This window comes from Vipera berus (assembly GCF_964194415.1).
Source record: "Vipera berus genome assembly, chromosome: 1".
NCBI lineage: Eukaryota > Metazoa > Chordata > Lepidosauria > Squamata > Viperidae > Vipera > Vipera berus.
Genome location: NC_138202.1, coordinates 50,944,132 through 50,971,009, shown reverse-complemented (window position 1 = coordinate 50,971,009; position 26,878 = coordinate 50,944,132). Strand labels below are relative to the sequence as shown.

The 26,878-nt window shown below is 39.6% G+C and overlaps 1 protein-coding gene across 1 annotated transcript; it reads right to left on the bottom strand.

Annotated features, from left to right (window-relative positions):
• Positions 1–462: 462 nt before the first annotated feature.
• Positions 463–26,878, bottom strand: ISM2 (isthmin 2; the record flags this gene model as incomplete). Its single annotated transcript, XM_081315011.1, has 7 exons — positions 463–575; positions 10,166–10,845; positions 11,671–11,748; positions 12,316–12,456; positions 13,081–13,408; positions 17,480–17,740; positions 26,741–26,878. The coding sequence occupies 6 exons, from the start codon at positions 26,876–26,878 to the stop codon at positions 10,328–10,330; spliced, it is 1,464 nt and encodes a 487-aa protein (XP_081171137.1). The 3' UTR covers positions 463–575; positions 10,166–10,327.

Sequence of the window (26,878 nt, the reverse complement as noted above, 5' to 3'; positions counted from 1 at the left end):
ATACAGAGGTTATTTCTTTTATTGGCTTGTTGGGATATCATAATCATAAAACATGCAAAGAAAAGGGACCATGTATCCATCTTTGATGATGGATATTATAAAGATAGAATTCAGAGGCTCGCCGTTCTCCAACACAACTGTAGGAAAGTACACTGACAGGGAATACTAGTTGATAATAACAGTATCGTGAACTCTATAAATGATAGAACTGGAGTGGGCAACCTTAGACTATGTGTCTCATTCTTGGGCACCCTGAGGCCCACCAACATCCTTTAAAAGGAATGAAAATTTCACCCTTGTCACAGTTCCCCCAGTCTTTAATCTCCTCCCTCACCAAAGTATTTAAAAAGTGCCATTTCTGGTTGTCCATAATTATGCCAGAGAATCGGTTTCCAGTCTAAAACTGATTAACGTTCTTCGTTTTCAAATGCAGAATAATGAGGCAGAAGCATACAGAGTTTAACGATAGAGTTTATTTGTAACAGAAGAACCTGAAATCTTGCTTCCCTTTTGGCATTTTATACATACATCCTCTGAAAGCAAAGTCCCATTCAGCATCCTGAATATCTCCATTCCTTAAGATAGTAAATAACAAACAATAAATATAATACAAGAGAAAATCTGGGAACAGAATGACCCATAATTTAATTCTACTGAACTGGGGTAGAGAGTTAGAATGCTTTTCTGTGGTTTTTGGATTATGACTCCCATCAACTCAGATGGAGGTTTTAATCCAGTAAACAGAGATTGTGGATGGTTGTAATTCAGAAGGATCTTGAGGATTACTGATTTCTCATCCTGCTTTGGGGGACTATATCTAAAACTCTTCACTTCTCCTTGGGGGAAAAATGCATTAAGAAAAGCTCAATAAAAAAGGACTGATTTTTATCCAGGCTAAAACAGAAGTTTTATTTTTTGAAAGGAAACACTGGGGCGTCCCTTTGAGATTCATTCATTAAAATTAAGATGCAGACAGGACAGCAAACAGTAACACATTCTGGATCCTTAATGACCAAGTTAATAAGATTCAGTTCCCTAAAGATGCAGCATTTGGCAATGTCCCTTTCAAAATCAACTGAATGACTAACATAACCAAATAATGTTAATCACAAACACATGCAATTTGAAATAAAGTGCTTTTATCTATAGTCAAATAAAGATTTTCTCATAAATGCTATTATATCTTTATTCAAAAGTATATTGAAATAATAAAACTATGAAGGAACAATATACATAAAAGGTAAAGGTAAAGGTTCCCCCGCACATGCGTGCTAGTCGTTTCCGACTCTAGGGGCCGGTGCTCATCTCCGTTTCATAGCCGAAGAGCCAGCGCTTGTCCGAGGACATCTCCGTGGTCATGTGGCCGGCATGACTAGACTCCAAAGGCGCACGGAACGCTGTTACCTTCCCACCATAGTGGTCCCTATTTTTCTACTTGCATTTTTACGTGCTTTCGAACTGCTAGGTTGGCAGAAGCTGGGACGAGTAACAGGCGCTCACTCTGTTACGCGGCACTCGGGATTCGACCCGCCAAACTGCCGACCTTCCGATCGACAAGCTCAGCGTCCTAACCCACTGAGCCACCGCGTCCCTTTTACAATATACATACAATACTTTAAAAAATGGCTTAAATAGAAATGCACAGAATCTTAATTACCTGGTATAAAAATAAAATTAATCCCTTATCATTTTCTTGATCAAATAAAATTATAAAGCTTCCCTGGAGTATAAGGTGCTTGTGATACCAGCAACATTGGATACACTAGAAGTAGACAGCCCCAACTTCTTCCAGGCAGTTGTCATTTACAGATTCCCACCATTGTTGACAAGTTGTGAATTTCCTCATTGGACCTGGACTCCAGTCAATCCTGTGCCTGACAAGCAAGAACAGTGGTGGGATTCAGTTGGTTTGCACCACTTTGGCAGAACCAATTGCTAATTTTTTGTTGCTTAGGCCAGAATGGACTTCTGGAAGAGGTATCCACACGGAGAACCGGTTGTTCACATATTTGAATCCCACCACTGGGCAAGAATTGTTGGTAACGGTTCTCAGGATGGGATACTGAATTTTAGTAAGCAAATGGGCTTATTAATTTAAAGGGTGTACATAGCTTCCTTGGAAAAAAAATGAAACTAGGGATAAAGTTCTGACCAAGAATAAAGGAAGTTAAGAAAGACTATATAAAAAAATGTGTGAAGAATTATGTTTGTTCAGGTCAACCCTAAAAGTATTCTGTCTGGATACAGTAAACAGCTCAGTAAACCCTACTGGGTTTACCTAAAACTCTTTAGATTCATCATTCATCATACCTTTTTAATACCCCAGAGCCTGACAGCCATGAGTCCATACTTGATTCTGTAGTTTAAATATAGGCCTAACACCTAACCATGAGCACCAAGTGCAATATACTCAGTTGCAGATGCCCTGTTTTGGCACATGAATACATAGTCCTTAGAGATGAAGCAGTGGTGGCATCTCCCTTCTTGGGCATTCAGGGACCATGCAAGGTGTGTCAAATCTTTGTTTGTGGCACCTATTGTGTGAATTCAGGTGACAAGTAACGAAGATTGTCACTTACTGACCATTCCAGGCTGCTGGGGCATACCTCCCTACTGCCTCTTTAGCCAGCCTTGTCTACTGCTATTCTACTCCCTAGAGAGTTGGATACAACCATGAGTCGAATTTAAGAAAAAAAAACCCTACTTGCCAGGTATTCAAACAGCATGAAACAGGATAATAATGAAACATCTTGGGAAACAGCCTAAAATAAGATGGTAAAGGTAAAGGTAAAGGTTCCCCCGCACATGTGTGCTAGTCGTTTCTGACTCTAGGGGCCGGTGCTCATCTCCGTTTCATAGCCGAAGAGCCAGCGCTTGTCCGAGGACATCTCCATGGTCATGTGGCCGGCATGACTAGACGCCAAAGGCGCACGGAACGCTGTTACCTTCCCACCGCAGTGGTCCCTATTTTTCTACTTGCATTTTTACATGCTTTCGAACTGCTAGGTGGGCAGAAGCTGGGACGAGTAACAGGCGCTCACTCTGCTACGCGACACTCGGGATTCGACCCGCCAAACTGCCGACCTTCCGATCGACAAGCTCAGCGTCCTAATAAGATGGTACATATAACCAATTCTTCCCTGCCCTGCCTATGGAACTACCATAGAGGATGGAAGGATCTGTAGGCAAGCATGTGTTGCCTATAGGAAGGAAGGAAAAGGAGAGAATTCCTAAGGAAAAGTACTGTTTGTGATTCAGTTCCTTAGGTTTTAAATGTTTTCTATTCAGCTCATGCTACAGGAAAATAAAGTGAAAGGAGGAAGGGAAGAAGCCCACAGATGATAGATAGAATCCTCTAGCCAGCCTACCTTCTCCCCTGCCCAAATTTCCTGCTGCAGTACAATGATTACTTGCCTCCAGAAGTTGTGGGTCTTCCACCACTGGAAGTTTTAAAGAAGAGATTGGACTGCCATTTGTCCAGAATGGTATAGGTTGTCCTGCATGAGCAGTGGGTTGACTAGCTAATTTGCAAGGTCCCTTCCAACTCTTGTTATTCTATATTCTGTATTAGGAGATGTCTGTCTGCAGGCTGAGTCATGCAGAGGAAGTAACAAAGGAATATAGAGACAATCAAGGAAGGATGGAAATCAGCCCTATTATGCTATTATATTTCTGCTGCCTCTAAATGTTATGGAAAGAAGTTGTAAAGGAAGACCAGAGCAGTGGATGAAGTAACAATCAAACAGATTATTTACTTGCTCCTTTTTATGCAGCATTTGTGGGGAGGAAATATGCTCAGTTTGCTTCTGAGAGACTATCAATATTTTAAAGGATATAGCAATAGCACTTATGGTAGACTTAACTACTACCCCATAGTGCTTTACCACTCTCTGGGCAGTTTACAATGTCAGCATATTGTCCCCAACAATCAGGGTCCTCATTTTACCAACCTTGGAAGGGATGGACGGCTAAGTCAACCTTGAGCCCATCAGGACTGAACTTCAGGCTACAGGCAGAGTTTGCCTGCAATATACATTCTAACCACTGCACCACCAGGGCTCGTCCATGATGTGTCTTTTTTGGAAGCAAAGAACAGAAGGAGGCCAGTTCTGGCTGAAAGCTGACAGGCAGCTTTCCCATATCCTCTCATCCTTCTCCACCATTACCATGCGGACTGAATTGGATTGAGCATCTGGATGCAGTGGTGTATAGCTCAGTTCTAATAGTAGTCTGCAGTGGCTGCTGCTTAAATGTAGCGAACCACTCTCTCAAACCTGACTACCAAAACCACACTGGGAGTAATTTAACCTCACACAAGTTCACCCCGTAAACTTTTGTCATTTGTCTCTCTTATCCTTGTGCACTCAACACAATCTGTTTTATATGGGTGTGGGACCCTTGGTAGCAGATCTCCTGGGTATGTGAAAATAAAGAGAAAACCCATTTGTCATTGGATTCTGCTTTTGCATGATGATTTATTCATTAAATGTTCAACTATTTTGTTTAAAAAAATCTGTAGCAGTTTATTTGCATTTTTGTACATTATATTATATCTATCTCAAAACTGTTAAAATTAGACAGTTCAGGCCATGTTCTCATTTAAGCACTTATACCATCTTCAAGTTTTATCCAGATTTTCTTGAGGTGTCATTTTATTTTATTAGATTTATTTTATTTATTTATTTTCACTAATATATCAGCATAACAGTAGTTATCCAATGCTTTACATGGTTAACAGATGTAGCATTAACAGCTCCCCTTCTGCATGGCAATATTGCAGCTTTGCCCCAGCTGGTTTCTGAAAGTGGAATAAACGATCAAAATGTATCAGGTCATAGCCTTAAGTGTGGCCCAACAAGCCATAAGTTATTGCCTGAATCTGAGATTCACAAGGACTGAGATTATCCATAAGCAATTGCAACAGCTCAGAATTAGTTAATATATAGTGTTATCCATCTTATGCCAATGCAGAGGAACCTTCTAACCATCCCTGTCCAAAGCAAATGCCACCAAAAAGAATAAAACCCGGAATAGCAGATGGTTATGGTCTTAAAGGCAATAACATCCACAAAAAGGATTGTAAGACAACCATCACATCTGGATAGATATGGGTATGTTGTAAAATCAGTTGCTTAGCAACCAGCATTTGTATTTTAGGCAATAAATCATTAGTACCTCCTTTGGGATAGTAATCCAAGCAGGTTATTTAAATAATTTCTGGACCCTTCCTCAGCCTTTTTTTTTCCTCATTCAGGCAAATTATAATGCTCTCTTGTCTACAAGCTGGTCTAATTTTGATGTAACAAACATAAGGTCAGTGTCAACAGGAAAAAAAGCATAAGTGATAGAAAATGCAACAGCTAGGTGATCTTTACCATTTAATCACTAAGACAACAAAAGGATGTGTGGAGCGGTGGATCAAGAATGCTCTCCTTGACATATACTTTGAACTTGGATGACTTCTATATGTCTCATTCTCATATTACTCTTCTTGCATATCAAGTTCCAGAAAAATAGCAGCATAATCTATTGTGATATTTTAAACACATTGTGTCATATGATGCTCTTGTTACAGTATTACTATTTTATATGTTGGAGAAGAAGACAGTGAAATCAAAAAAGAAAAGATGAAGAAAACCCAGAAGACCCTAAAAAGAAACAAAGTGAAACAATTAGCAAGTTTCAGTGAGGACTGAAGGAGTAATGACTTCAGAACTTATTCCAGCAAAATGGGGGGGGGGGGTGGAATATAATGCAGAAACATAACAAACCAACTGCTGACAACAGCATCTGAAACTTGCAGATGAATATTCCATCTAAAATATCATGACCACAAAGCCAAATATACTGTTATGGAAGCAGAAGACCTGTTATTTGATGAAGCCATGAAAAGAGCAAAAGGAGACAGGCTACTTATGGTCCACTAACTACTTGGTAGTAACCAAAAAACCTCCAAAACCCAATGAAGTTGCAGGTTTTTGTCAGATGGCACATACACACATCCTGCACTACAGCACTGGAATAACAGCAGTTAGTCCTCTTCTTGAGAGTTTGAAATATTGACATTTATTTTATGCTCATATGTTTTATATGATATTTAATTGATTTTATTGTGCCAGTTAGTTTTTAATTTACTGAACCAGGTTGATATGTTTATATTGTGCCAAGGAATTATTTGGCTTTAATTTTTAAATGAGTTTTATTTGCAAACGAAATACTGCAGGTTATATATGTTATGACATGCTTAGTTATAGGCACTAAGTAAAGCTAGTACTATTGTTACTTTTGAGAGATGCAGGTTTACACGCAATAACAAACCTCTCTAGATTAGAACAAATAGAACAACAAATAGAACAGGGGCCTTGTTTTCCCAATTGGTCTGATGCTACAACTTTGCCACAACAATTGCATATTTTGATGCAACAAAATATTTTAAGTTTTCTCATTGGAAATAAATGCCCTAATAATTAAGTAGCTAATAAGCAAGGTTTTCCTGTCTCAATCAAGATTTGAGTTCAATTATTCACCCAACAATTCCATATAGTTCCTTATTTGTACACTAGAGGTCACCTGGCTACCATCTCATTCCAGCAACATCCAGATGGCTCATCAGCACCAGTTAGGTCTTTAAGGGGAAAAGGAGCTTTTGGTTTTCTAAAAGTTCTATCCAGTTTCTGCAATAATAATAATGAAAGGAAACAACAGTGACACCAACAGTGCAACAATAAAGCAACACTTAACAATCAGTGAGCTGAGGGGAGAAAAACAGCAGCAATCCAAGGAGCTGGCATGATAAATACTGCAGAGGCACATATTAACATGCATATAATCTGCATTCCAGGACTGGATGAAATTTGCTAATTGGTACTAAATCTGTAACATTAGATAGTTGTTTGTTTTTTTTAAAAAAAAGCATTTCTAGCAAATAGTAAAAATCACAATTTAGGAGAGAAAAAGTCATAATAAAGAAGGCTTTGTTGTCTGATATAACATTTGCATAATAAATTATGTCAAATAGGTGTTTAATTTTTATAATTTATTTATACAAAATATTGGGCTTCTTTTAACTAAAGAAAGGTCCAAAATATGAAGAACTGAGATGTCAAACCTCCAACGACATCTTAATGGTTATCAAATATTCCAAACGTTAACTTTCCTTTCATCTTGCCTGTGTGAAAAGAACTGCATTGCCTCAAAGGAAGACAAAATCCCACTGAAATTTAAAAAAAAAATAGAATATCATTTGGAAATGTTTTTATCCTCAAAAGCTCAGAAACCAACAGATATGTAATTAATATTGCTTATCCCACCTATTTCTACCAAAAAAGGATCCCTAAACTAGAAGCTGTGGCTGCAAACAATCTTAACTGGAGCAGGAGCAGAATATAAAGTATAAACACCAAAACAGTATGGGAGGGCAGTTGTGATCCAAAATACCCCAGTTAAGGGGCCTTTCCTTGCTTAGCCATTATGCAAACATCCTAACCTAATCTAAGATGGGATAACTACAGAGACCTCCCTATTTAATCCTGCAAGAAAATGAGTTGAGCTATAGAACGGCTAGGAGATCCAGGTTCCCCATTATAAAATCTATTTTCACATTTAGTTGTCACTGAACACGTCTCCCTAGGATTGGTTGGCTGCAAAGGCTAAAGACGTACACAGACAAGTTGCTCCACTTTTTAGCATTTACAACCAACAATTATTCCAAATAGGGAGAAAAATCCCAGCAGAGATTCTTACCCTAAAGTTCTTAAAATACACCTTATTCCACAATACAAATAAGCAATGTGTCCCAACAGTGCAGTTTGTATGTTCTGATATCCCATCTGGCTTAGATGATGGGGATAGGTCACAAGTCAGACAAACACAGCTGTGTGTTCTTCACGACAGGAATGTGCCTTAAGTTACTTGCATGCGTTTCTCAGTTTCTGGATTGTTTTAATATTCCTGGAGGCTTTATTGTAGCTAGGGAATCTAGGTCTTTTTCTGTTTCATTTCCCCCTCCCCCAAAAAAGGCTTCTTTCCACTAGCATGTTTTTCTTCTCATAGGCCACTTTGGTGGGACTGACCTTGTAGTTAAGATTTTGGAGGTGCCTTTTTTCCTGGCAATTTATTTTCTGCAGAGATTGTGGAAACATCACACTGCTGGAGAAGGACTGGTGAAGCAGATGCAGTGGGAGTGTGGTAGAGAGAAGGACCGCCAACACAAGAGGGTGGCAGCAGGAACAGGTAGGGATTATTTTGGAATAAATGTGGCTTGGAGTACTGTCACTTTTACTTTGCTTCTTTTTCTCTCCCTTTCCTTTATACCTCACTGATGTCAGGAAGACTCCAGCAGTGTGGCCTACAGTACTTGCAGTGGTATGAAAATGATCCATTAACTCTTACTCAACAGAATTTCACAACATAACCATCTCATTATTAGGCTTCTGCTGAGGGCAGGGGTGTCAAACTCAATTTCATTGAGGGCTGCATCAGCATTGCGGTTGCCCTCAGGGGGCCGGGTGGGTGTAGCCAGGGTGGGCGTGGCCTACTGGGTGGGCGTGGCTAGAGTGCATATGGCCTACTGGGTGGGCGTGGCCAGCTCTACAACGTTCGCATGAAGGGTGCCTATGGGGGCCTGGGCAGGAGTGGGACAGATCTGAGGGTCTCTGGCAGAAGGAGATGGGACCAGGGCAAGTGCCAAGGCAGTGGGGGCCGTTCCCTCACTGTTTCCAGGATGGCTTCACGGGCCACATGAAACCACTTCGCGGGCCGCATCCGGCCCCCGGGCCTTGTGTTTGACATGTCTGTGCTGAGGCATCTGAAGCCAGTTTAAGGTAGTCTGGCATGAAAGTAGTGTTTTCCCTAGCATTGCAACCCAAGTCTCCACAGGCGGGCCTTCCAGGGGACAGGGAGGAGAGGTTTTTGGAAGCTGGTGATTAGCTGAGCTTCAGCTGGATTACTTTAGGGAGTTCCCTTCCTATCCAGTTGCTGGGTTTTAGGGCTGCATGGCCCTTTCAGATGTAGCTGTAAGAGACACCAGAAACCTCTCGTGGTACAATGACATGGGATATCAGGCACTTCCAGGAGAAATTGGGTCAGGACTCTGTATGCAGAGTGATGACTTTCGCTGAGGTAGTGTTATCATGTGGTGTTAGCAGCAACAGTAAAGAGATTTGACTGGATTAGTAGCTGACAGGATTCAGTACAAAGTGCGTAAGCACAGATACAGATTTTGCCAAGGACCATCTGCCCAGCAGAACCACAAAGCTGTGAAAACAGGAACATTTTGGTCTTGAACTATAGTCTCCCGCCATCCTGAAAGGTGTTCAAGGACATGGTGTAGGAAAGACTTTCCAAATCTAGTGTCTTGTAGAAAAGAATACGTTACTCAGAGTTCCCAGCTTTTGTCCTAATAGACAGAGAATATAGAGTGATGAACATTTGGTAGGGAAAGTTGGACTAATGTTATATGTACTGTGACTTTCCCAGGGCAGCTGGATTCTTTCACATATCTTTTGAAGGGTTTTTTTGGGAGGGTGAGGATTACACAATCCAAAATGCTATTTATTCAGGTAGACTGAAACTGGATTCAGTTTGTTCCATCAGTTTTGGATGAAGGTTAGCCTCATCTCCACTGGGGAAGAGCCTGTTTCATTTCCATCCTGGAATTTGCATTCCTAACTTTCTAACATCTCCACCTCATCGTCCAGTTTTCCCTGAAATGTATGGAATGTAACATAACAAGATGGCGTCTTCTGTTTTCTTTCCTAGGATTGTGCCAAAATTACATAAGAGTACATCCAGACTCTTCTTTCTACAAAGATTCTGACGTTCCCTTTTACCTAAATATGTAATTTGGGGATACTAATCTATTTCTGGAATTTCATACACCATGAGTACCCATCTGATTTATGCAAAAGGAATTCACAACCTGCACTGTAAGACATGCCAAACATAATAGCAAATGAATCAAGATATCCACTTAAATTCTTGGGCTCTACCCTTGTCCCAAATCCCTCCAGACAAATTGCTAGCCTTCTAACACATCCCTGAAAGCCAGTCAGCTTGGGATAACTTCTGAGTGTTGAGAAAAGACAGAAAAGAAAGCGGAGGTTGTTATAGAGAACTCAGGACTGGAACCTCTGAGGAGATCGTTTAGGCTGCTCTACAAACTTACCTTGTTACTAAGGTGATAACAAAATAACATATAATTCTGAAGTTGCAGAGACCTTTGATATAACTACTGGGGCGAGGTTGGAGAAACAATAAGTGTTATGTTGTTGAGCAAGGGAGACAGAAGGGGCATCCTGATCTCCTCAGCCTCCTTCTCGTTGCTATATTAATACTCTCTGGCCTCCTGTAGTTGAGAAAGGTATACATCCTCTGGAGGGTTGACAGCACACTGTTGCCCATTATTGGGAGGCCGCACAGCATGGTATCGACTCCAGTCCCCTTTGCAGAGGATCCAAGGCAGCATGTCCACCTTGTAGTGTAACTCAGGAGAGAACTCTGTGCTTATGAGGTTGGGCGCTCCTGCTCCCTTGCCTCGGGTAATAAGCTTGGTGTTCTCATCATAGCAACAGTGTTGGGCACCTAGAGTGGTGCTGTCCAGGGACAGCATGGAACGCAAGCAGAAATGGGCTGTGGGTTTGTAGATGTCCAATCGCTCCTTTGGCCCACTGGCATCCTGCCATCGGAAGTTCTTGCCTTTCTGCTGATCTTGCAAGTTTACAGCACTATAAACAGCTTCTAAAGGGTAAGAGCAGGGACAGTTGGGTAGGTCTGAAAGCACTTTGCTTAGATATTTGTTGAGGAAATCACTCTTGCAATTAAGCCATTTCTCACAACTATCCACATCTGGGAAAGGAAGGAAGAATCAAATCAGCATAAGTCATTAGGAGATTATGTCTTAAAATTTGTGTCCAAATTCTAAGAAAGCAAACACATTTTAGTACAATTTCCATGGCTCAGCTTAGCCTTTCCCATCATAATGACCTCCAAATAAGTTGGTAAATTAGTCACCACCTCTGAGGGAACTCATATTGCTTAAAAATTATGGATTTTGTAATCCAACACGTATCAAAAGATGCTACAGTGGGGAAAGGTGATTTTAAGCATGTTAGAGAATAAGCTCAGGTGTTTATTAAAACTACAGCACAAATGTAAGAAACATTTACAAAATATTTGGAGGATAAATAGCAGAGCTTCTTGAATTCAGAAGCGGGTAGCAAGAAGTAAAACAGAGATCCTTCAACTTATTTTGAAATCTTTACTTACTACAAGAAAATGTATTTTTCTGAAAACAGTATTAATAGCAGATATAAATAGCCACAGTGATAGGGTGCAAAAGTAATTATTTGGTGTAGCAATTAAGAGTGGGGGGGGGGATCTGTTAACTTCAATTCACTTCATTTTCTTATTTTCCACTCAAATGTATTTCTTCCTGTTTCTGCATCCATTTGCAATATTAATAAAGATCACAAAACTTTGCATATTCTAATGCCTATTTGTTCTAGCATAAAAATTGAGAGCAAAATTTGAATGTCAAAGGCTACCAATACCTTTGTTCACATATAGTTTTGGGAAGTATGAATGAGACAGATCCACATTACAGTGTAGTTTCTTGTTATTCCCTAATAACAATCCTAATATTATTGTCTTAAGGGCAAGGACTTTACTGGCCTGCATTCAGAATCTCCGTGGCATTTTCACCTTCAGATGGTGTCTCTTCAGTGGTAGAAGCCATTGCCCCAACTTCTCCTTGAGAAAAGCACAGAAGCAAACAGGTCAGAGTGTACACTGTGAGATACAATCTGTTTTACGTAAAAGATATACTGTACAGGTATAGAAACTCCACCAGTTTTCTTATCATTTCCAAGACCACAATCTGCTCCCACATATGGAAGGGCTGAAAGCTTCCTTTTGAACTTCACAGTAGACTTTTAACTGATGGCCTCAATACAGCTTGTATAACAAACAGATGAGCAAAGGTATGGTGGAAATGGTTGCAATTAACAATAAATCCATTGATTTTTCAGGACTGTAATCAAATATTGCTCCACTGCAGGAGACAATCCAGTTCCAGATGTGTCTTCATTTTATTATGTCAAGGAAATGGCCAAAAGCATTTTCCTCCTTTTCAGATTCCACATTAATTCTCATAGGATGTCTGAAAAGACAATTTCTAAAAACTCAAAAAGAATTCCCACATGGTCCAGATGAGACAGCAATAGAGCATGCCCATAGACTGATATGTGTGAATGAGTAACTCTGAAGCATTAAAGCACAGCCCATGGAAATACTGCAGCCCTGAAAATTAGAACATACCAGGACAGTGCTGCAGCTCACAAGTTCTTGATTCTGTGGCTGTGCATGCATAACCACAAGACCGGGTTCTCTTCTGATGGCCACTGCTACAGGTTACACTGCAGGAAGACCAAGGACTCCAGTCCTCTTCTTCTTCATAATCTGGAGACAACAGCAGCAACAACAACAAAATAAAACCAAACACATAAAGATCCAACCAAGTCTAGTGAAGTTAGAATCCTTCCGCAAGATACACAGAAAAGGTCAGTGTGAGCTATACTTCTGTCATGAAGGCTTTTCCCCATGGTTCTTAATATGAGATGATGCTCTCATTTCCAAATGATGCTACATTTTACTAGATTTTTTTAGTGAGAAACAAAAGGGGGAGTTTAGCTCCTAGAAGTCCCATCCATTGATCAAACTCTGCCTCAGAATTCTCAACTTGCAGGCCAATACAACCTATATCTTCTAGATGTGCTTGGGCTACAATTTCCAGAATCCCAGTCATTGACTATGCTGATGGGAATTCTGGCAGCAACAATCACAACATATACATGTCTGCTTGGGAAAACTGTTCATAGTATGCAATATAAAGGGAAGTGTAAATTTCATGCAGCATATGCCATGGCCATTCATGAATGAAAAATGCTCAGTTTCCACCAGCTCCTTCTACACACTGAGATCACATCAAATGAGCTGTTCACCAGCTATTGTTCTTTGTTCCTTAATGGAAGGAGGGTATACTCAGCAGATTAGATTTACTAAGAGCAAAAAAGGTAGACTCACCATAGTTGTATTTCTCTTTTAAGATCCAATTCTTCCGATTAGGCCACCTCTGATGCCAATTTCCCCCCACTCCACTCAGTACTATTTCTTCTTCATCATACTCTGATGTATAATCTTCCTCTTCCTCCTCCTCTTCTTCATCCCTGCTCTTTAGGTTCAAACTGTCATCACCATCCTCTATGGGATCTGTGTATTCCCAGAAAAGAGGCCAAAAGAGGTCCTTATGAGAGAACCAGTCAGAGGAAGACAGGGACCAATCATTACTAGTCTCCTTCAGCAAGTCCATCTCCATCTCTGCTTGAGGATCATTCACCACCTCAATGGTCACCTGGAAGTCAAGGCATTGAATCAGACTATTTTGGAAGCATCAGCACTAAATCAAAAGATAAGCAGTACATTTTACCTTCAAATATCTATATGTCTTTCACATCTTACCTTTATTGCCCCAAAAATGTTGTCCTTGTAGCTCTTGTCTCTCTGCTTTCTCAAACTATTCTTCATACTTACTTATTCTCTTTCCACCTGAATTAATTTTCAAACTCTATTTGCATATTTTCTATTTCTATTTAAGCATAACTATTTGAGGAATGGGGGGCGCAATGGCTCAGTGGTTAAAGACACTGAGCTTGTCAACTGGAAATCTAACAGCCCAGGTCTGACACCCGAGCACCACATGACAGCGTGAGCTCACATCCTTGCCCCAGCTCCTGCCCATCTAGTAGTTTGAAAGCATGCAAATATGAGTAGATAAATTGGTATCACTTCGGTGCACCTCGGCATATAGTCATGTAGTCACATGACCATGGAAATGTCTTCGGACAACGCTGGCTCCCTCAGCAAAGAAATGGAGATGAGCATCACCCCCTAGAGTCAGACATGACTGGATAGGGGAAACCTTTACCTTTGTTTGAGGGATATAAATTATGGATTGTGTGAATGTGCTAATGTTTTTCTCCCTCTTTCTTTCATAGCTTTTGAATCTGAAATCATCCAGTAAAGCTCCTGGGTGAAACATTCAGAGAAGACAGCCACCTTCAAACTGTATAGTTAACAAAGGTATCTTGTTATGAATGTAATGATAGATACAACCATTACAACTTTAAAAGGAGGGCCAAGCATATTCATGGAAAATAAGGCTTTCCATGAGTACAAACCACAATTAACTATGAATTATCCCCAGTATTTATAGGCAGGCAGCATGAAGATAGGCATATGGCTAACTACTGTGAAAATAACATGATGAACCACATAAGCTTTGGATGTGATCTAGCACAGTTCTTGGAAAAAACATTAAAATAACATAAGTAACAAATAAGATTGAACAAATTATTTGAAAGAGTTCCTTTGGAATATGCAGGACTGTATATAAAGCATTGTGTCTTGAACTCTTAAAGAAAGAGAAATAATTGCTTTAAGTGTTTGACAGAGGTTGCTTTGAATATTCTACCATGCACTGAGCCCTTCCTTTCAAGAACCTTGAAGAGCCCTAATATTTGAACCTGTTCTCAGCCATCAGTATTTAATGATGATAAATGTATCTATCACTATTTTATAATCAGTTAGAACAGGGGTGTCAAACTCAATTTTATTGAGGGCCGCATCAGCATTGCAGTTGTCCTCAGGGGGCCGGGTGGGTATGGCCTGGGTGGGTGTGGCCTACTGGGTGGGCGTGGCTAGAGTGCGCATGGCCTACTGGGTGGGCGTGGCCAGCTCTATATCACTCGCATCAAGGGTGCCTATGGGGGCCTGGGCAGGAGTGGGACAGATCTGAGAGTCTCTGGCAGAAGGAGGGTCTCTGGGCCAGGGCCATGGCAGTGGGGGCCGCTCCCTCACTGTTTCCAGGATGGCTTCACGGGCCGCATGAAACCACTTCGCGGGCCGGATCTGGCCCCCAGGCCTTGTGTTTGACATGTCTGAGTTAGAAGAACTAAACATATTTCACCAGTGAGTATCACTAAGTTTTGCCTACTCTACAAAATTAACATGAATTTGGGAAACTCTGGAAGACAGTGGAGGATAGGGAGCCTGGTGTGTCCATGGGATTGTGAAGACTCGGACACAACCTAGCAACTGAACAACAGTAGTTCCAAAGTTAAAATGCTCTTACGTGCAATGTCAGGCAATGAATGATTTTAGAATAGACTTTCAGAGCCACAAGGTAGTAAAAAAAGAGGCAGACACAGAAAGTTTTTAAATTAAAAACGGGATATTCTATAACTGGTACAATATTCCACCTCTACCTGCTACACAGCAAATAAAATAATTTGTGCCTTTTAGTCAGTCTTGATTCCTAGCAGCTACATGGACAAGTCAATGTGGTTTTCTTGGCAACATTTTTTGGAAGTGGTTTGCCCATGAATTCTTCATAGGGCTTAGAAAGAATCTTCTTCTTTTAGCATTTTTTCCCACAACTACAAGGTCTGCTTCCACTTTTTGGATCAACCAAGTGTTGATTCATTGATAGCAGCAGGAATTGACCAGCCACCTGGCTTGTCGCCCTAGTGACTGGCCTAAAGTCTGGATGACTTTCAGGCCTAAGGCGGGCTTTCATGCCTAAGGCGGGACTAGAACTCAGTTGCCTGATTTTTAGCCTGGTGCTTTAACCACTAGACCAAATTAGCTTAGTAAGACTTCAAAGGAGTAACTAGCCCAAAGCCACTGACCCAGCTTCGTGCATAAGATAGGGCTCAAAATCTTACAGTGTGTAGCCCAGTGCCTTTAACCACCATATCAAAATGACTTACACAAAATATATCTTCTAATATTTATCAGTATTTATTCAGCTTGCTGTTTATCCAACATTCAGAGCGAATATTATCAAACGAAAAGAAACATACATTCTAAACATTTTCAGGGCAATTAGTCAACTGAATGTGAACATACTTTAACTTCTTGTAAAACAAATGAGTCAATGAATGACAGAAATGGAGAAACATAAAAACAATCCTGTTCTGTAAGACACACATTAATTGAATGTATACAGCAGCGACTGAATTAATGTAACTCATATGCACTGTAGCTTTGGAAACTGGACTAGGAACACTCTATCTCACAGCTCCAAGACTCTTTATACCCTTATTTTAGTATTTGAGTTCAATTAAATAGACAGAGGTACAGGAAAGTAAATAAAGTCCTTCTCTTATGCCATTTTGAATATAAATTTCCCTATTGTGTATACAAATATAATACAGTTCTGCTTTGTACTTATTTGGAGGGACAATTCAATAATATCAATAGCACTTAGACTTATATACTGCTTCACAATGCTTTACAGTCCTCTCTAAGCTGTTTACAGAATCAGCCTATTGCCCCCAACAATCTGGGCCCTCATTTGACTGACCTCGGAAAGATGGAAGACTGAGTCAACCTTGAGCCGGTGAGACTCGAACCGCTGAACTGCTGGCAGTCAGCAGAAGTAGCCTGCAGTACTGCATTCTAACCACTGGCCACCAGCGCTCTAATAATCTCATTTATTTAGCTGGCACTCATACACAGTTGTTAAATTTGTATTATTAACTCTGAAAATATTGGCCCATTTAGTTGAGATACCAGAGAAGTTAAGGAAAGATAAACAATATAAACAATATCACATTTTTTCTTCTTTTCCTGTCTTTCTCACTCTAAATAATGTAAGATCTGATCAAATAGTTTAGATAAAGATTATAGCCATGAGCTTGTATTACATTTTAATATCTTTTTAATCTTTATTGTATTAAATGATGTAAAACTTTAACAAACAACTTTAGAAGTAGATTAATACTACACTATTCTATGTATGGCTCCAACATTCATGCAATTAATATCAATCTCATAGTTTTCAATTTGATTTTAACATTACTTTGGTGGTGCAGTGGTTAGAATGCAGTACTGCAGGCTACATCTGCTGACTGCCAGCTGCCAGCAGTTCAGCAGTTCAAGTCTCACCGGCTCAAGGTTGACTCAGCCTTCCATCCTTCCGAGGTCGGTAAAATGTGAGGACCCAGATTGTTAGGGACAATATGCTGACTCTGTAAACCACTTAGAGAAGGCTGTAAAGCATTGTGAAGCGGTATATAAGTCTAAGTGCTATTGCTATTATTTATTTATTGAAATAATCTTAAAGACCATAGTAAAAATTTGACCTAAAAAAAGTCAATAAACAAAATTATATAGTTCTCAGTCATTCTTTTTTTGGGGGATATTAGAAGTAACTTTGTTATCCCCCATGAAAACCACCGGATCATTTTAGGGCAGTTAACAGTTCTCATGCTCACTCACTTCAACTGAGTTAATGGGGAGAAAAAAAATGAAGCCTGTGGAAAAGAGGAGGGAGGGAGGGAGAGAAAGGGAGAGAGATGCAAAGGATTCTTCCACTTTTGATGTGTCTGTGACTAGTCAAGTAAGAACAGTTTAAGCCTACCTGAATGTTTGGATTCTGAGCATTCAGATCCACATTGGCTAAGCCTGTCAGGCTTTGTAAGTCCAGTACAAAAGGTGTTTTCTCTTCTGGGAGTATTTCCGCAGGTTGGAGTGATGCCAACTGGTTCCTTGAAGCCTGTTGCAATGGCCAATGGTGTTTGCGTTGATCTGGTATCACCTGTCCATTCAGCCTCAAGTTCTGCATCCTGTGTGACTGTGGTATTTCTTCTTTGAATGAAGGAACATCAGGTGATGTGGCAATCTGAAATGAAAGTTAGTTGTAGTCCTACTGCCTGATGAAGATCCAGCTTTCACCTATCCCAGCAGACATGTTAGACTACAACTCCTATGATGCTCAAACCCTTTCCTTGCATATAAGACAAGATAGAGCAGGATCTGATGATGGTCACTCAAGAAGAACTATAGTCTCTAGGCTTTACTGTTGGAAAAGCCTTGTCCTATAATGTCACCAACTGCACATTCAGACCCCGATGAAATTAGGAGCATGTTTTTTGCAGAAAATCTGAGCAAACAAATTGATTCACTAGTTACTTAAAAACTGTAATCCGGAATAGCAATCACATCCCAACTAACTGTCAGTTTCCTGGTTACCAGTGGTCCCTCATTAAAATAACACAAAATATTTAAAGGTTTCAGAGAAACTTCAAAGAAATCAGGGCAATGAAAATAACTTAATTCTGGGCTCCTGGTTATATTGTTTCAAACAGTTAATGCACTTCTTTCCATACTTTATATTCTGCAGCATTATACAAGATGAAATTCAACTCACTGGAGTATTTTTTCCAATTCTATGTTTACAAATGAAAAAAATATGGGTGTTGGCTGTGAATTGGAAATTAATTAATAAACACTCTGAAGAATGTAGTATGGGAATGGTTTACATGCAAGCTAACATGCACTGTAGTGATTTTTACCAATGATCTTTTTGAATCAGTCTTCCAAAGTCTGGAATCTTTCACATGCATTAGACTACACCTCCTGAAGCACCATTGCCACATTGGAAGCCTGTCCCAAACTTTCTTTGAAAGACTACTTCTGCAGGCCCACCATAACTCACTGCAAGGAGCTATTTCCCAATGTTCAGCTTGCGTTCCCCAAGTCTTGTTCTCTGTAGGCTACTTCCTTTCACTGCAGGAGCCCAGAATTTAGCTGCAGGATTAAAGAAACTGGGGATGCTCCCCCTTCCCCTCCATATGGGATACCAAGAGGCTCTATTACCTGCAATTAGGGCTTGATGGCTTTTGAAAGACTCTTCCCCCTCCACTACTTTTATCTTGATCACTGGAGCACTTCAAAGGAGCTGGAGCTGGTTGGGACTCACATGAGCGCACATATAAGGCATCATCGATGGATTTACAAGGGCTGCACATCAAAGCCCTGGAGCCTGTCTTCCTCTCCCACAGTGAAAATGAGAGAAAGCAGCAGAAAGATTGCTGGTCGCGGCTGTTTTTATTAAGGAGCGGGACCAGCACTGGCAAAAGGGCTTGTGGTAATATTTCTGATCCCCAAAGCAAATTTCAGTTATAAGACTGAAAGAAATGTGATTGCTCAATTTGGCAGAGATTCTCATACTCTTCTAATCAAGGTTTAAGAAGAGCTTCAAGGCTGAACAGTGGGATTTGGGGGGGTGTCTAATTACCAGCCCACAAAGAACAGGAGAAAAGCACAGGTTTTGACCATTAAAACAGCAAATGAAGAAAAGACAAACTTATTTCTTTCAGGTCCATTGCTCCAACAAAATCAATGCTCCGCCCAGCTCCTTTTAAGTTTAGTGAAATTGGGAGACCTAATAATAATACTTTCATTTCTGTCAGCCCTGAGACCAGGTTCTTCAGACAGGGTACACTGAATCTCAGATACCACAATTAAAGAAAAGGTTCCAACTGTTTGGTTCTGTTTATTTGGGTGGTTGGGCTCTATCATCTCTCTCCCTGACCAGCAACAGTGATCAAGGTCTGTGCCTCATCTCGTGCAAAGCTCTCTAGAAAAGAGATTAGTTATTAGGAAGTATCAACAAAAAAGCCTCTTCCGTTAACTCAGGGATAGGCACCCTGCAGTTCCCAAGTCCCTTTTTTGCAGTCCCTCTCCTCTGACTTAATTACAGGGACAGAAAATGCACGAAAAGTTCTGTGTAAGCACTAAAATAGCTTAAATAGGTTTAAAATGTCCAAAGTAAGACCTCAATTTTCCCTTCAAAATCAGGAAAACAAAAGCAATAATCTCAGTTCAGCCCTGTGTATCTTCACACCATTCCACTTCAGCCTTTGGACTTTTCTCAAAAGCTCAGCTGAGACTTCCTTGCATTGCTCCAGTTCTTTCCCTTCTGATTTGGGGAAATCTAACCTTTTTGCTGGTGTTTTTAATTGTGGAAATAAATTGTTTCTAATATCTCTAATTCTCAACTTTATTTCGTTTTCCTAAGAGACCTCAATAGTTGATAGTATGCTAACTTGAATGCAAGAAAGAATGAATGTGGCCCTTGGTTACCATAAAATATGATGAATCCTTTTCACAATTTACATTAAAATGTTTATGAAGAGGAACCAAAATGAGAGCTTGATACTTGGCGGAAAGCATCTGAATAAATTCCTCATATAATGAAAGTTCTCAATGAAGATTGTCTTCTGCCTATTCTATCATGTAGGTACAAAAAAGTCCAAATAAAATGTGTTATCTTAACCTAACCCATTCCTAGGAATGGGTATAACTGGTATATTAGCTTGAACTGTATAAAAGCATCACTGAAACCTGGTTAGCTTAATTCAGGATTTAACCCAGAGGATAATCAAATACCAAGTTCAGTTTTTAAGAAGAAAGCTCTATCAGGTTGGGTTAGCCAAAATAGATAAAGGGTTTCCTTGAGCCAAGTCGAAATCCTGATGACTACATGGATGTCTCCATGTAGTTTATTTGGCAACAGGGTGGAAATGCTTCCAAAAGCTATTGCTTTCTTCTGATATGTTTGTGTTGGCTATTGCTTTAGCCTATAGCCCCTGGATTTGCTATGGTCCAAACCACAAATGCCAAAATTACTTCCTCTAGAAGTTACACAATTAATAGACTTTACCATTTTAAAATTATTTAGGGCGCTTGTTCAAAATACAACAGAATATTATAATAGACAGGCTGTTGCCAAATGAGACCCTAATGTGGAAATTTTAATATAAACCTGCATATATAAATTAATTAATTCTTGAGAGATTGGGGGTAAATGAAAAAGCTATAAAAACACAATATAAGTTCTGTCTGAACAATTTTTGACTAATCACCAGTGAACAGAGGTACCCTCCAGATAAGTTGAGATTCTGCCCTCTTTTACTCTAGAGTACAAAAATCAAGGAAGGAAGGAAGGAAGGAAGGAAGGAAGGAAGGAAGGAAGGAAGGAAGGAAGGAAGGAAGGAAGGAAGGAAATAAATTAATTCCTAGAATCCTGATCAAGAGGTGACTCTCCAGTGAAAAGAAATTGGCTGTGTTTAAGGAAACCTAGTGTGGAGAGTTATTCACAGAATCCTCATATTCCCAGAAAACAATTTGAAAAACTTTGATAATAGAGGATCATTGTGACTGGTGGCACAAGAGATTATATACAAAGTTGAAACCACAGTAACCTTATATATAATAGCTCCCTCTGGCCCCAGATCAGAAACACAGTGAGTCTCCATTAAGTTGGCACTGTTCCTTTCTCACTTTTAACTGGATTAAAACTGCTGTGACCAACCACTGAGAACAGGCTTTCTGGCTAGCCATCAAAAGGCTTCAATGCTACTTTTAATTGTTTTGACCAGGAAAGCTACTTTTACCACCTGCTTCCTTCCTGGCTGTATTATGCTCTTTGACCTTTCTTTGGAAAGAAGGAAACAGACTGAAATGTGGCTTGTTTATCTATATTCAGAGAGAGGCAGGCAGGTTTTGGAGGGGGATCTTCAACCTGCAGTTATATCCACTAAACCAATAGGAGATGGCAGAAGAGGAAGCTTAATAAATCAGTGGGAAACAAAACTTGCAAAGTCCACAAGCAGCTCGGACAGACTTTGACTTGCTTGAAGTACGTTACTGACCTAATTAATGGAATAATAACCCCCTCTGGTCTCCATATAAGACAACTTAAAGTTTGTAACAAGTAGGGTTACCAGATATCTGAACAGGCAGAGAAGGACATGAATAATTAGAAAGGAGGGCAAGTGGGGGGGGGGGGAAACGAAGATATCCTTGACAAAAATCACAGCGAGAAACTGCAAAAAATGTATTTAAGCCTACAGGTACTGGTATATGAAGTTATATTTTCCAGCATCAGAAATATTGATTTTTTTCAATCACAATATTTTCCCAACAAATCTTTATGTTATGCTATCACATAAAATTAACAATTTTCAAATTCCACTACAGACTCATATCATCTATAGCAATTGCGGATTTGAAGGGATTGGATAGAAACTGATTGATGGAATCAGGAGATAAATTAAATAATGTAAATCTAAGCTGTCAAGTCTGTTGACAGACTAGAGAAAGAAAAAAATAGGCAATGTACAAGTTATAATATATGACAGTTTAAAAGACTACTGTTGTGAAAGCAGTCTCCCCTCAAAGAGCCAAGATAAAAAGCTGGACAATATTTAATTTTAAGGCCAAACCTGCTAGACAGAGAACATGAGGACCGAAAGGAGTGTTTGCCTTTTGCCAGACGTTTGAGAACCCTAGAATCAAGGAAGTTTCCCTACTGAAAAGAAAGAGTTCACAGTATTCTATTGGAATTATAATATGCCCCCAAAGGCTGGGATCTTTGATTAATGTCACAGAAAATTTATTTCAAGCAATCTTTAATACTTTTTTCTATTAAAAGTATTCATAGCAGTCTGACATGTAATGTAAAATAATGTTAAACAATAGCCAACATGTAATATAGATTATAGGCAAAAGGTCCTAGATATATTCTTTAGGTTTAGGTCTGTTTTAAAAGGCTAGGAGCCAAATAGTTGGAAACATTTCAGTCTGAGATCCTCAGATTGCTTTTGCAATGTAAAAGCAATGGCAGAAAGATCAATAGCTGCAGGGATTCAATCTTTGCAACTGTAAAAACCACCAAATCTAAGATGAAATTGACATGCATACTAGACAAATTAAAAATTTATATATATATATATATATATATATATATATATATATATATATATATATATATATATATATATATAAACTAAGATATCTGAATTTCCACTAAAAATACCACAAAGCCATGCTTGCATAGAATTATTTGCCCATGACTAAAATACCTTCAGTCAGTCAAGAACAAAAGCATTACAAATACAATTTAGCACATCTCTCTAAGAATTTTTGAGAGAAGACAAGATCCAGGTGCCATTTTCAGAAATATGAAAAGTAATACTTCAAGTTAATAGTAGCAAAAATGGGTGCAACTGGCTTGTAGATGGTGGGCTGAATTACACACACATTAAGCTTTAAAAAAAATTATTTAGCAGCCATAATGGAAGAATTTAAGACAATTTGCCTATGGATTTAACAGGCTTTTCAATTAGTTCTGATATAAAACTTAGCACATTTTACAGTGTTAAGAAAAGACACTGCAATGTTTAAATAATTTCATTAGTGACTGATGCTGTGTTTTCTAAGTTCAGCAGAAAGAGATTGATCAAAGAGTTGTAAGCATAACATCCTCATAATAAAACCAGACTACTAAAAATAATTTAACGTGCTGTAATAAGGATTCAAAATATTCAAACATTGGTTTAAAATTTTCAGATATTTGGGGCACAAAAGATTACTGAAAAATACAAATGAATCTGTGAGCTTTTGGTTTTTAATATGCTACAATCTTACTCCTTGTGGTCACACACTACACTCAGCTACTTAAAAGCATTCTAATACATACAGAGGAAAACACACTGGGCCTCTTACAACTAATTGAATTCATTCTTTAGATATTTTATGGGGGTACTGCAGTCCAAACAACAGGCAAAAAATATATTATTCTATACTCTCAGTCAATATATGAAGTTAACTGACATATTGTTACTACTACTTGGTGCAAATTAAACTCTTGGTATATTAAATTATTATGAAAGTTTTTTGGTTTATTATAAAGCTCAGTCTGATGCCTCTAAAGATATTGGACTATTGTTGCCATCATATTCAGCACTATGCAGCACAAGATAAGATAGATAGATAGATAGATAGATAGATAGATAGATAGATAGATAGATAGATAGATAGATAGACAGACAGACAGACAGACAGACAGACAGCTGTTGGCTGACTAACTTGTAGGGCTGTAATTCAAAATTTCAACTTAGCATCTGGTTGAGATACGCTTCATGAAAATGTTCTAACCAATGAAATGCTGGGGTTTGTATGTTACAATCATTGTCTTTCCTATTAATAGCAAATGCCTTTATCTCACACAAGTTTAAATACTTTATACTAGCACAATCTACTTCTAGGTGCAACTTTTTCTTAGTTCTTATTTCAAAAGGGTTAGGGTTAGAAGTTTACAAAAATAAATTCACAATAAAATAAAATCTACAACAAAATAATAGAAAGGCAGATCTGTAATGGATAAATAATTAATTCTTAGCAAGTAGGTCTTCTGTCTCGCTGTAGGCATGGAATGGAGTCTACAAATGTCCTTAAACAAGGCTCTTTTTCAACTATAGGCTTAAAGCATTTTTAGTTCACATATGGTATGTGAACTACAGAGGAATATCAGAAAAACTTTATTTTCCCTGTAGAATAAAATAAAATGAGGTTTGATATAAAAACAAGCATTGCAAATCTCTTATTCACCAGCTCCTGGTTTAGGGGAAATTCCTTCCCTTTCCTCAGTTCTTGATCTCAATATGTTCAGGGGTACCTTACAGCTCTCCTCTTCTGGAAGACAGTAAACTATTGCTTTTTGGGACATTCACAGTGAACTGCAATATCCTTGCAAAGGGAGCCCTTCCAGGTGGACAACATGAGGAAGCCACTTCATTCATGGCAATCCATTTGTTTCAATACATCCAGATCAAAAAACCCTTTGCTGACTTCAAAGGTTAGCATGCTTTCCCAATTTCCTGTACATGTGCAGCCCAACAGCTGAAGAATGTAAGCTTTGCCACCTGGGAGCAGCTGCTGGACAGAAAGCCAGCAAAAAGAGATGTATCAAACACAAACAGCAGCTGCAGAATAAACAGTGCTCACCTAAATGGCTTTTGGCAGCAAGAAACATTTCAGCATTGAAAACTATTGGGGATTCTCTGGCCGTATCCATTCTAGGAGAAAAAGTTTGAAAAAGCCTATGTCAAGTTTAGATTTAGGAAACAGCTGGTTAACTGCAGCTGCAGTTCTATGGAAAGAGAGAAAATATTAGATAAAGACATTTAGGGCCTGCTCTTAGAAAGAACACTACAGCAAAACATGTATTGATGATTTAAGAATGACCCTGAGCATTCTCTGCTGCTTTAGAAACATCTCAAAATCTGCTCTCCCAATCCTTCTCCACTAATTGGAGTCTGCTTAGAACAGAAAACTATGTGGAATACAGGTACCTCTGCAGAAAAATTGGCTCATTAAAAGTTCTGAAGCCAGTTCGTTAATCTATATTATTGTGTTACCTGGGGAGTCAGTCATTATTAAGGTGACCCAAAAAAGAGTGAAAAATCCCCAAATGGCAATAGCCACTATTTGATAATTTCTTAATCAATGCCAGGCATAAGCATAATATCTTCCTTCTGGCAATGTATTTTCTTTAAAGTGAGCTGACATATTCAATAGTGACTTACTGAATGCAACGTTAGCAATTGGGTTGATATTACAGGGGAAAAAACAGTAAAGAATGAAATGTAAGCTCTTGTATTTGTGACAGGAGATAATAATTCCAGACAACAGAAACATACAGAACCACAGCATTTCTAGTTCTTATTGGGGGCTGTGGTGGTGGTGGTGTTAGGCAATAGATTTAATTTCTCATTCATTTACCAAATTTAAATGCATTAACTGTTCAAAAGAGCCAACCACACTAATGTTCAGAATGAGAGAACTGGTTTTGGGCAGCACAAAGAATAGAAAACAGAAAAAAAAATAATTATAGTAGTAATGGGCTGGTTTATAGTTCTGGATTGATTAGACTTGTTGGAATTCTTGCAATTTGAAGTGAAAATAAATACATACTATTTTGATTTTCTTTGAGAAACAGACATTTCTCCAGCAAAAGGACACTCTCCTTCCCTTTCCTCCAAGTTCTTTTCAAATCTTTCTCTCCCCCACCTCCCTTCTTCAGCAACTATCCGTTCCCCCCTCACCAAACAATTCTGACTAAAATAATCTGGCACGTCTCAAAAGGAAAAAAAATGGTTCCAAAATGTTAAAGCATACGCTTGTGCACAATAAGCCCCTTTCAGAATGGGCAATGGTTCAGTGCCCGCGTGGTGCTGCAAACGCAACCTCAGAAAAAGACAAAAGCAGGAGACAAGAGGGCTTAATTGCTAAAGAAATGAAAGAGTAAAAAAAAAAAAGCACATCCACCCACAAGTCAGAGACCACCCCATGCTGCGGCCAGTGGTGGGCATGCATTCCACACATGCAAGCAAGCAAGCAAGCAAGCAAGCAAATATAGCAGCCTCCTTCTGGGTCTGTAGGGAAGGTGCCGCAGCAGCAGCTGCTTCTGCTGCTCGCTCTCCCCCCACATCCCTAACTGGAGCCACCATTTACCCACTGTCTGTGACAGGTCAATTATGTCCCGCCAAGACAAGGACAGGCGTCATAAAGGGAGAGAATGACGCCTGTAGGTCAGGAATAAGCAGCAGGAGACAGAGGGGCTCCTGCCTTCATCTCTGGCCACAAAACAGAAGAGAAAATAAACCTTACAGCAGGGGTCTTCAAACTTGGCCCTTTTATGACTTGTGGACTTCAACTCCCAGAATTCCTCAGCCAGCAAAGCTGGCTGAGGAATTCTGGGAGTTGAAGTCCACAAGTCATAAAAGGGCCAAGTTTGAAGACCCCTGCCTTACAGGAACCTTCAGGGCAGAGGTGACGCTTGGGGGGGGCAACTTACTCCAGCAGTTAACAGCAGCTGGACTGAAGAGTCTCGATTCATCTTTTGCTAAGGTTGTTAACGTTCTTCAAAACTTTCAGAGAGCATCCCAGGTAAGTAAGGCTGTGGAATTGCCAGGAAGCCCCCACCCCACCCCCCACCCCAAGTTGAGGCTTCTTGCCCTGAAAGAAGGAAAGGGTAGGCGTTACAACTCACCTCCACCGAGGTATAGTCGGTTTCTTTCGGAGCGGGACTGCGCTGTTTCTTCAAGGGCAGCCCTTTGACAGCAGCAAGGGAAGTCGTCAGGAACAGAAGGCTCAGAAGAAGCACAGCTCCGCCTCGGGCTTTAGACAT